General features: G+C 40.1%; 1 protein-coding gene across 2 annotated transcripts in view; it reads left to right on the top strand.

Annotated features, from left to right (window-relative positions):
* The window catches only part of bcl6aa (BCL6 transcription repressor aa), a 63477-nt gene that overhangs the window by 36018 nt on the left and 15269 nt on the right, over nt 1-12190 (top strand). The window contains exon 2 of one of the 2 annotated variants that reach the window (XM_090232218.1): nt 5404-5502. In XM_090232218.1, coding sequence (XP_090088344.1) covers nt 5404-5502 — 99 coding nt within the window. Of the gene's footprint in view, nt 1-5403; nt 5503-10185; nt 10320-12190 lie in introns of those variants that run through there. The other variant, XM_036981292.2, reaches the window with a different exon arrangement.

Below are 12190 nucleotides of genomic sequence, written 5' to 3' on the forward strand. Positions count from 1 at the left end.
TTAGGAGAGGAGGGTGCAGTAGGTATTGATTAGGAGAGGAGGGTGCAGTAGGTATTGATTAGGAGAGGAGGGTGCAGTAGGTATTGATTAGGAGAGGAGGGTGCAGTAGGTATTGATTAGGAGAGGAGGGTGCAGTAGGTATTGATTAGGAGAGGAGGATGCAGTAGGTATTGATTAGGAGAGGAGGGTGCAGTAGGTATTGATTAGGAGAGGAGGGTGCAGTACGTATTGATTAGGATAGGAGGGTGCAGTAGGTATTGATTAGGAGAGGAGGGTGCAGTAGGTATTGATTAGGAGAGGAGGGTGCAGTAGGTATTGATTAGGAGAGGAGGGTGCAGTAGGTATTGATTAGGAGAGGAGGGTGCAGTACTTATTGATTAGGTAGTTCCCCCCCATCACCTTCCTCCATCTCCATCTTATCTAAGTGGGTCATTTATTTTCGTGTAGAATTGGTTGAGTAAAAGTTTGCCAAGGTCTTGCAGTAATTATCTCCATGGCTGTATCGCTATACCCAGCAGGGGGGCCTTCTTGTATTCTCTCTATAATGCATTAGCCCTGTGTTGGAGGGAGCGCCTTAAACATCCCCCCAGTGGATTGGAATAAAGTTGACGCTGCTCTTTGTTTGGAGCAGAGACATATTAGTGTCTTTATTTGGCAGTGCGGAATCTGAGATTGTTGTAATTATTTTGTAGCGGTTGGTTTTCTCCCTGTTGGATTGGGAACACCTGGGATGCTTTTAGTGGGAAACCGCGGCGGCATGCCCGGATAGATGGCCGGATGGATGAGAAGAACTCCACAGGGAGAAAGAAGTATTTTAAAACGGGGTACATACCGTCACATAAAGGTTGAGAAAAACAGCAATATCTTTAAATAGAATGAAAGTCAAAGAGTTCACTATTGGATTCACTTACTGCTTCCCAAACAAAAGCTCCGGGGGCTTTGAATGACGGTATAAACACGATGGCATTATTATCTTTGATTATGAAGTTAACACGATGTCATTATTATCTTTGATTATGAAGTTAACACGATGTCATTATTATCTTTGATTATGAAGTTAACACGATGTCATTATTATCTTTGATTATGAAGTTAACACGATGTCATTATTATCTTTGATTATGAAGTTAACACGATGTCATTATTATCTTTGATTATGAAGTTAACACGATGTCATTATTATCTTTGATTATGAAGTTAACACGATGCCATTATTATCTTTGACTTTAAAGTTAACATGACCACATTCTCTAAATCTAACTGAAAGTTTTGAAGCCCTGGCCAGGATGTGTGTTGATGTCCACGACGTAGGGTGTGTTTCAAATGGCCACCTATTCCCTACATAGTGCACTACTGGTCATAGGCTCTAGTCTAAAGTAGTGCACTACTGGTCATAGGGCTCTGGTCTAAAGTAGTGCACTACTGGTCATAGGGCTCTGGTCTAATGTAGTGCACTACTGGTCATAGGGCTCTGGTCTAAAGTAGTGCACTACTGGTCATAGGGCTCTGGTCTAAATTAGTGCACTACTGGTCATAGGGCTCTGGTCTAAAGTAGTGCACTACTGGTCATAGGCTCTGGTCTAAAGTAGTGCACTACTGGTCATAGGGCTCTGGTCTAAAGTAGTGCACTACTGGTCATAGGACTCTGGTCTAAAGTAGTGCACTACTGGTCATAGGGCTCTGGTCTAAAGTAGTGCACTACTGGTCATAGGGCTCTGGTATAAAGTAGTGCACTACTGGTCATAGGCTCTGGTCTAAAGTAGTGCACTACTGGTCATAGGGCTCTGGTCTAAAGTAGTGCACTACTGGTCATAGGACTCTGGTCTAAAGTAGTGCACTACTGGTCATAGGGCTCAAGTCTAAAGTAGTGCACTACTGGTCATAGGGCTCTGGTATAAAGTAGTGCACTACTGGTCATAGGCTCTGGTCTAAAGTAGTGCACTACATAGGGAATAGGGTGCCATTTGGAAAGAACAGATACAGTAATGACCTCAAGCACATCTTGTTCCGCACCACGGGCCCAATCATAAATTCATTTAGTCAACAGTAACATAACTTGGTTAACCCAGAACTAAAATCTTGCAATATTTAGTCAGATGCCTGATGTTTATGTAGTCTATCCACGAGATATTTCAAGTAACACAAACGGGTCATTCCACCGATTCAGTGCCTTTTGAGAAGTGTATCTTTCACATAATTTTAACACAGTCATAAAGAGCACATGTTCAACTTGATCAACAAACATGTTTTCAATCTGAAGGTCAAATAAAACGTGACTACAATAGGTGCCAAATAAAGTAACAAGTTGAATGTAACAGGGTTGATGACAGGATAGATGACAGAGTTGATGACAGGATAGATGACAGGGTTGATGACAGGGTTGATGACAGGATAGATGACAGGGTTGATGACAGGGTTGATGACAGGGTTGATGACAGGATAGATGACAGGGTTGATGACAGGGTTGATGACAGGATAGATGACAGGGTTGATGACAGGGTTGATGACAGAGTTGATGACAGGATAGATGACAGGGTTGATGACAGGGTTGATGACAGGAATGATGACAGGGTTGATGACAGGGTAGATGACAGGGTTGATGACAGGATAGATGACAGGGTTGATGACAGGGTTGATGACAGGATAGATGACAGGGTTGATGACAGGGTTGATGACAGTATAGATGACAGGAATGATGACAGGGTTGATGACAGGATAGATGACAGGGTTGATGACAGTATAGATGACAGGGTTGATGACAGGAATGATGACAGGGTTGATGACAGGGTTGATGATAGGATAGATGACAGGGCTGATGACAGTGTTGATGACAGGGTTGATGACAGGATAGATGACAGAGTTGATGACAGTATAGATGACAGGGTTGATAACAGGATAGATGACAGGGTTGATGACAGGGTTGATGACAGTATAGATGACAGGGTTGATGACAGGGTTGATGACAGGGTTGATGACAGGGTTGATGACAGGGTTGATGACAGGGTTGATGACAGAGTTGATGACAGGGTTGATGACAGGGTTGAAGACAGGAATGATGACAGGATAGATGACAGGGTTGATAACAGGATAGACGACAGGGTTGATGACAGGGTTGATGACAGTATAGATGACAGGGTTGATGACAGGGTTGATGACAGGGTTGATGACAGGGTTGATGACAGGGTTGATGACAGAGTTGATGACAGTGTTGATGACAGGATAGATGACAGGGTTGATGACAGAGTTGATGACAGTGTTGATGACAGGATAGATGACAGGGTTGATGACAGAGTTGATGACAGTGTTGATGACAGGATAGATGACAGGGTTGATGATAGGATAGATGACAGGGTTGATGACAGGGTTGAAGACAGGAATGATGACAGGATAGATGACAGGGTTGATGACAGAGTTGATGACAGGATAGATGACAGGGTTGATGACAGAGTTGATGACAGTGTTGATGACAGGATAGATGACAGGGTTGATGACAGAGTTGATGACAGTGTTGATGACAGGATCGATGACAGGGTTGATGACAGGATAGATGACAGGTTGATGACAGGGTTGAAGACAGGGTTGAAGACAGGAATGATGACAGGATAGATGACAGGATAGATGACAGGGTTGATGACAGGATAGATGACAGGCTTGATGATTTCTTCTTAAATCAGCCATTAATCCCCTTGTGACAGGAGGACCAGAAGCTTGTATTTAAAGTAATAGTTTCACCACATTAAAACTAGAGGTCAGTACTAGTAACAAAGGTTGACCTTAAAATGAGGGACAGACGTAAATGAATCACATTAAATAATATTCTTCAGAAATGACTTTGTCAAAGCAACAGAATAAGTAGGGATTTACAACGATAGTGAAATTGATAAATTATGGGATTAAGAACTTTCCTAGAAGTGACACAGGGTTGAGGGACCTTAGTAAGCCTTATTATTATTAAATTCTCCGTGTGGTTTATATTGAAGTAAACGTCATTTAATAGAACAGGCTTTTACATTTAATATTGGTGCACAATAAAATGTAATTATTTTAAAAAATAAAGTTTAGGTAACCTATAATTAATATCCAAATAAGTCTAAAGTATTTTATCAACTTATTTTTCAGTACTCAGTACTCTTTTGAATAGTTTCTGACATTAACGTTGACCTAAATAATAATCTATAATAATTTGTCAGTTAAATATTATTAGTTGTGGTGGTGGTGGTGGTGGGGGGGGGGGGGGGGGGGGGGGGGGGGGGGGGGGGGGGGGGGGGGGGGGGGGGGGGGGGGGGGGGGGGGGTCATTCCTCTGGCTTGTAAAACATGGACGCCGCTGGCGCTCTAAACGTGAGGAGTTGGGAGTCAGGGAGTTCTATAGATGCAGCCTTCAAGCTTTTGTTTGTAAAATGAGTTGTTTTTTGTTTGTTTGTTGTTGTTGTTTTTTTACACGACAGCAGGTACAAGATTCGTCACCGTCGATCGTTTCTGTAGGCAGATTGTGTGTGTGTGTAGTTTACTAAAGGTTATAACCTCTCTGACTCGTGTATCATCTCCGCTCTACATCTACACAATGAACGAGAGACAGAGAGAGAGAGAGGGAGAGAGAGAGAGGGAGAGAGAGAGAAAGAGAGAGAGAGAGAGAGAGAGAAAGAGAGAGAGAGAGAGAGAGAGACAGAGAGAGAGAGAGAGAGAGAGACAGAGAGAGAGAGAGAGAGAGACAGAGAGAGAGAGAGAGAGAGAGAGAGACAGAGGGAGAGAGAGAGAGAGCGAGAGAGAGAGAGAGAGAGAGAGAGAGAGAGAGAGAGAGACAGAGAGAGAGGTAGAGAGGCTGAAGCGGAGCAGAGATACACACTATTTATAGAACCAACTCTTTTCCTGTCTTCACTTTCTCATCTACCTCTTGGGCCCGCTTGTTACAAAGAGGAAGTATCAAAACGTCTCCATCTTGTTTTGGGTGTGTGGGATTTACTGTAGAATGATACACAGTGATATCTGTGTTACTTTTAGTTTCATTGTGTTACTTTTAATTTATACAACTGTGTCCAACACTACATTGTAGAATAGATTATAGACATTGTGTGAATATAACACGTATTTCACGAGATTGTGTTGGGAGTATAAGACCTTTCTGAAATGATAGTAGGGGAGTGATACGTCTCCTGGTCCTCTGGTCTTTCTCAAGGTTACTTCCTGTCCTGGATCTTGCTATTGTCATTTGAAATAAAATGTACAACCATATCCCTTTAAATGTTACGCGTTTGGCTCTATCACGACCCTTGACCAAAAGCTAATAACGATGTCCTAGTTTTCAGAACAACATTTATCCTCACCTTGGTGGTCCATGCACTACATACTCTTTGTTTAGAGATGAGATTCCAGATGTTTACATATGTCACCTTTGTCTCCCCAGCCCAGCAGATGCTCCTCCTATGGCAGGGAGTGAACCGGATGAGAGAGGAGGCAGCAGGACAGTCCGTGATGTGGAGCCACCACAGACACAGCTACCCAGGTGGAATAAAGAGTCATAGCCTGGTCCCAGGCCCGGTTTGTGCTATCATGTTTGGTATGACAAGGACAGGCAAGGAGTGACATGATAACACAAAACAGATTGGTATCCAGGCTAATAGAGTCCTCCTTACAGCCCTCATTAAAACTCAGGTCCCCAAACTACATTCAGAAATATTTAAATAAGACACTTACTATAGCGACCAGACACTAAGACACTCTATATAGCGACCAGACACTAAGACACTTCATATAGCGACCAGACACTAAGACACTCCATATAGCGACCAGACACTAAGACACTCCATATAGCGACCAGACACTAAGACACTCCATATAGCGACCAGACACTAAGACACTTCATATAGCGACCAAAAATAGATACTTAGAGTATCATCACTAGGATATACTGTAGTAAATAGAGGCTTTACGGTAATAAATAGAGGATATACAGTAATAAATAGAGGCTATACGGTAATGAATAGAGGATATACAGTAATAAATAGAGGATATACGGTAATGAATAGAGGATATACGGTAATGAATAGAGGATATACAGTAATAAATAGAGGATATACGGTAATGAATAGAGGATATACAGTAATAAATAGAGGATATACGGTAATGAATAGAGGATATACGGTAATGAATAGAGGATATACAGTAATAAATAGAGGATATACGGTAATGAATAGAGGATATACGGTAATAAATAGAGGATATACAGTAATAAATAGAGGATATACGGTAATAAATAGAGGATATACGGTAATGAATAGAGGATATACAGTAATAAATAGAGGATATACGGTAATGAATAGAGGATATACGGTAATAAATAGAGGATATACAGTAATAAATAGAGGATATACGGTAATGAATAGAGGATATACAGTAATAAATAGAGGATATACGGTAATGAATAGAGGATATACAGTAATAAATAGAGGATATACGGTAATGAATAGAGGATATACAGTAATAAATAGAGGATATACGGTAATGAATAGAGGATATACGGTAATAAATAGAGGATATACAGTAATAAATAGAGGATATACGGTAATGAATAGAGGATATACAGTAATAAATAGAGGATATACGGTAATGAATAGAGGATATACAGTAATAAATAGAGGATATACAGTAATAAATAGAGGATATACGGTAATGAATAGAGGATATACAGTAATAAATAGAGGATCTACAGTAATGAATAGAGGATATACAGTAATGAATAGAGGATATACGTTAATAAATAGAGGATATACAGTAATAAATAGAGGATATACAGTAATAAATAGAGGATATACAGTAATAAATAAAGGATATACAGTAATAAATAGAGGATATACGGTAATAAATATATTATATAATGTGGGAAATAGAGTGTCATCACAGTCTTGGATGGACTGTGACCAGAAATCAGACCAATTTCTTTCTTGACTATCCAATTATTAGCCAAATGGGCCCAGGTGCACTATATAGTGAATAGGGTACCGTTAGAGTCACTGAAATAATAGAGTATGATCACTGTGCTGCGGGGCTGCATACCAAACAACCAATGAATGCTGCTGCCAATACATGCTCCACTCCCACCCCCCCCACCCCCCCCCCCCCCCCCACCCCCCCCCAAAAAAAAACACACAACACGTTCATTTAATTAATTTAATTTCAGTTGCCTGCTGGTACAGCAACTCTCTCCGTTTGCTTTAGAGGATGTTGTGTTGTCCACTCCACACACTACGACAAAAACCAAGAAAGAAAAGTGAGGCTGAAGAAGATGCAGAATGTCTTTAGTTGTCACTCAGTATTAACACGTATTCTATAGGCCGCATGGCTGGAGCTACAAATAAACATCGGAAGGAACACATTTATTAAAGTTATCTTTATTTTATTATTTGGTTTTCATTCCAAACGTACATTTTCCAATTCTAAGATTGTGTAAAGCAAAACAAAACAACAACAAAAAAAAAGATATATATAATTGGTTAAATAACCTACATAAATAAATATTACCCTTAAACTGTCCTCCGTACATTGGCATACACCTTATAGGCTACTTTGAATAACTTTAAAAGTACTTTCTCAAAATAAACGTTTTAACGCTATATCAATTGCACAAAAAAAAGAGTGAACGGGTTAAGGTTACAAACGTACAAACCCCCCTCTATTTGCTCATAGTTCAGACAGACAGGTAGACAGACGGGCAGACAGACAGGTAACTAGGAGTGGGAGTGGCTGGCTGAAAAGATCCTCAAGGAAATAGCTCAAAACATCGCAAGTTTATTAGGGAAATGGCAACGCGATGAATGCCCTTCGCGCAAAGTTAGTTATAGGTTAGGTTATTATCATAAAGCACCGGGTGACTTACTGTATAGCACGTTGTGACCACGGCTAATGTAAAAAGGAGTTTATAAAATAAATTGTTATTTCGAGGTTATGTCTATTTGAAAATGAATACAAAGTGACCTAAATTAGACTTAAGGGAGATGATTTTTTCTAAAAAACTGATTATTAGATTTAAAATCATGAGGCATAATGTTCTGTGCAAATGGGCCCATATGTATTTTATTTAGGCCTAACTTCAATAACCTCATACTCATCATTCAAATGGGAGATAAAAAAAAAAATAGACGTGACACACAGTGTTTACTTTTATGGACCATGACGCAGTAGCCTGTATTTTTTGGAAAGCTGCACGTCTTTTCAACAAAAAAAACCCAGATCTTATTTCGATAGGTATTGAGCCAGGCGCATTTCATGTTAATATGCACTTACGCGTTGCACACTTGATTTCATTTTGGGGGGCTAGCCGGGCTACTGCCAGTTTGACATGTAGGCCACAATTCATCGCACAGGTGACTTAATGGCAAATTGATACAATGACGATTCTCGATCCATTGTAAAGCTTAGGGCCTTTCACTTCACTTCAACCGTAAATTATTTGCAGTGTTAGATCCACATTAAAATATTATTTAAATTCCACGAGTAGGCTATTAGAGTTGCCTAAAAAAAAGAAAAAAAAGAAGTCACCTTCTGAGAGAACCTTGCATTGCACTTATTTAGGAGCGCTTTAGTGTTCATTGCATTAAGGGGTTTGAAATTCAGGGTTAGCCTCGACCTTGACAAAACGACCTGAGTGGTTCACACTTCAAACAGTATGCTAAAATATATCTGATTTGGAGTAAGAACAAGGGCCAATGAAATATTTGCCCTGTTAGAATAACTAATATTAGGCAAACAGTAGTCGATAAACGTTCTGCGCTGTGCGGGGTTAAGAATGTTGGCCCCATGGCCTTTAAATTTGATATGCCGCAGGTAGGCGATGTGTCTGTGTATTAGTCATTAACAAAAACAAATATATAAGCTATCCTAATTACAGTCTATTTGTCTTTATTCATTTGAAGGCTAATAAGAGTCGTAAAGGGCATGTAGACTACTTTTGTGTGGCATTAAATAATACCTTATACCAATGTTATTCCAATACTATGCCTAGTGTTTTTCATTCGTAATTTGAACATTTTTGGGGGGTAAGATTACGTAAATGAATTTGGAAAGTTTGCTGTAGGGTATATTGCCCAACATTGGCTGCTGACGGATGTCAGAGAGAGAGAGAGAGAGAGAGAGAGCGTAAATAGTTAATGCATTACATAGCAGCGGACGGCAGCGATTATATAGGACAAACTGCATAGCGTTAAACCAGTTGTTAGCCTATAGAGGTTATGGTCAAAATGACCGCAATAACCTAAATGACTAAACAAATGTAACCGATTATAAAACGGCCAGCATACCAAAGCTTTTCCGATGTCAAAGGGATCTTTTTTTGTTTTTATCACCAAAAAGAAGAGGTCCGATTACAATGATTATTTTCTATTGATTAAATGACATTATAGATGATTTATTGCACCCACAACAGAATGCATTATGTTCTCTATGGTGCGCAAATAGCCCGGTTCTAGTAGATTCAAGCTAATTATCACAGCAAATAGGCTAACATCACAGCTTCCTTTCTCACACTGTAGGCTACCACTGTGCCAAACATATAGTCAGATAAACCTGGCAACCCAAAGGCTACAGCAACGGAGAATCGCAGTGATTAAAAGAGAGTTTTCAAGCAAAATGTATTTGATTCACAAATATAATCTAATCCCAAACAAACCCTTGTGATGATTTGCCAGCAGTCCAGAGCAATGAAGGTGGAAACAGGGATGGGATGGGGGGGTGGGGGGGGGGTTAAAAATGAATATTCTCTGCAGGAGAAGCAAAAAAAAAATGTAAATACTCTCACAACAAATAGGCCTGTATAACGCGTGTCCGTGTGAATAAGCAGTCCAGTTCGGTTCTGTGTAGGTCATGTCTGTGGGTTTCATAAAGGGGAAGGCGACGAATGGACAACTTCGCTTATGTCACGGAATAGCAAATTAGTTCTGTGAATTTAGGGGCTGGACTAAGAGGCAGGGGTTACGTAGGCAACTCTTCTGCCCATGTGACCGTCTAGGTCTGGGAGAATCCAAAAGTAGGGGGTATAAAAATAAAATACTCAATTTCTTTTGAAATATAGAAAAATAGTATAAAATGTACAATCATTTTAGTTTGCTTTTGTAATACACCTGTTCCATAAGTCATGTTGTATAATACGCACGGAAATCAAAATCTCAGAAAGATGATTTCTCAGCCAGCATTAAAACCTGACTCTCCCCTTCCCTCGGAAAGTGGTATCGCCACAAGCTCAAATTCTGAGAATTGAGCTCCTCTGATTCTTAGAACTGGGGTTCTTAGAAGTGGTGATGCAAGAAGTTTCTAGGAAAGCAATATCAGGTGATATTTTTTAAACAATTCTTTTTTTCCCTATGTAATTTGGCGCGAAGTTGTACTCTTCGTTGCAGGTGATGGCGTAGTGCTGGCTGTGTTTCTGAATGTGTTTTATGATGTAAATCTAGGTGATTTGAAGGTGTTTTTGGTGGACTGTTTTAAAGCGCACCGTTTTTTTGCCGGGTGACAGTGCTCTTGACATGTCTGTTTCTATAATAATATTCCGCTGTCTTCACTTCACTATACGGCTCTCGGTTCGCCTTCTGTCGGTTTTGACAGTGGAGGCGTTTTGATACTGTACTGTGCTGATCGCGAAACAGACATGAGATGACGTGGTTATTCTGTTAGATCTGACTTTACTGCTAATAATGAACAAGGGAGTTCAGTTTAACTAAATGCTGCCTTCTTTATTTTATGCAAAACTTGGTTTAGATCTGACCTGGCTGGATTTAGTGTATTTTGTATTTACTATCAACGGCGTTGCACAGAAAGGATTTCAGTGGTTAATATAACGTGATTCCCATCCGCATAACTAAGTAACTTGCACAGTGTGTTTGGGCTTGTGGCAGATGGGCAGGGGTAGGTGTGTCAGTGTTGTTATACTACATTGTTTTAGATATCTTGACAGTCTTGGAGAAAATAATCACATCTAACTTCGGGATCTGGTTGCACGAGATATTGATTGTCTTGTTTCGCAGTGTTCCCCCCCCCTCCTCCACACACACACACACACACACACCTCACGGAAATATGGTTTTTAGTTTGTAGCTTTCCACAGCCTAGTTTACGAGCGCAAGTTTGTACCTGCGTGCTATCTGTCTGGAGCCAGGGATGGATGACTTTAGGCAACATGACAGGAGAACGGAACAATGTCGTAGTTATAGTATTTTGAATGGTTAACGTATACCATGTCGCAGCATTAGAATGTATGTGTTTGCTAAGCTTCCATGCAAGAAGTCTGATTTAAAATATACTTTACCAAAAAAAGAAAGTAGATTTGAAGTGTAATTAAGTGTCTGAAAGTAGTACCTTTGAATCTCTTCATCTGTGAATTTGATTTGAAGAGTGAATAACCGAGAAAAAAAAAATCATTTTTAACGATTGGAAAATACTAAAGTAATAGTCGTAGGTGGGTTGTAGCCTCTGTTGACCGCTGAGAAGAAGTCTGTTTACTTGTGTACATGATTCATTTCGGGTGGTGTCGAGTGGCAGCCTGCGACTTGGCATTGAGTCAGAGTGATAGTACTTGTTCCAATGTGTTATTTGGACGGGCTGGCTCAACATGCTATTCCACGTGAAGAAACGGTCCTTTTAAAAACATTTATTACAATGGCTTGGACGGGGGGGGACATGACGTGGTAGGAAGTTAGGATACCCGTTTAAAAAGCAGACTGTAGCCTAAACAAACCAACTTTGACAAGTGTTCTCAAAATATGCTCAAGTCTTGTGCGTTGCAATTACTTGATGTTATTGCCAGAACACAGCGTTTCCTAACCTCGGTCCTGGGGACATCCCTGTGTGCACGTTTTTATTTTTGCCCTAAAAATAATAAAAACGTGCTGATTCATGAGATGATTTGAATAAACTGAGTAGTGCTAGGAAAAAACCCAAACGTGCACCCATTGGGGTCTCCAGGACCGAGTTTGGGAAACTCTGCCAAAACGTGTTCTCTTGCGCCTGACTACCCGCTATTTATATTGCGGAAGAGCACACGACACGCATACATTTCTAGGCTAGTTTAATATATTGATGACATCTTGTGGTGAATCATATTTAAATATTCATGGTTCAGTTTGCCCTGTAATCTACTTTTTGATTGCATTAAATATTTAAGTGTAGTTTTGTTATTATTGTTAATAATAGTCAATCATCCTGTC

The sequence above is a fragment of the Oncorhynchus mykiss genome, chromosome 1 (genome assembly GCF_057628025.1).
Source record: "Oncorhynchus mykiss isolate SJ-2025 chromosome 1, ASM5762802v1, whole genome shotgun sequence".
NCBI lineage: Eukaryota > Metazoa > Chordata > Actinopteri > Salmoniformes > Salmonidae > Oncorhynchus > Oncorhynchus mykiss.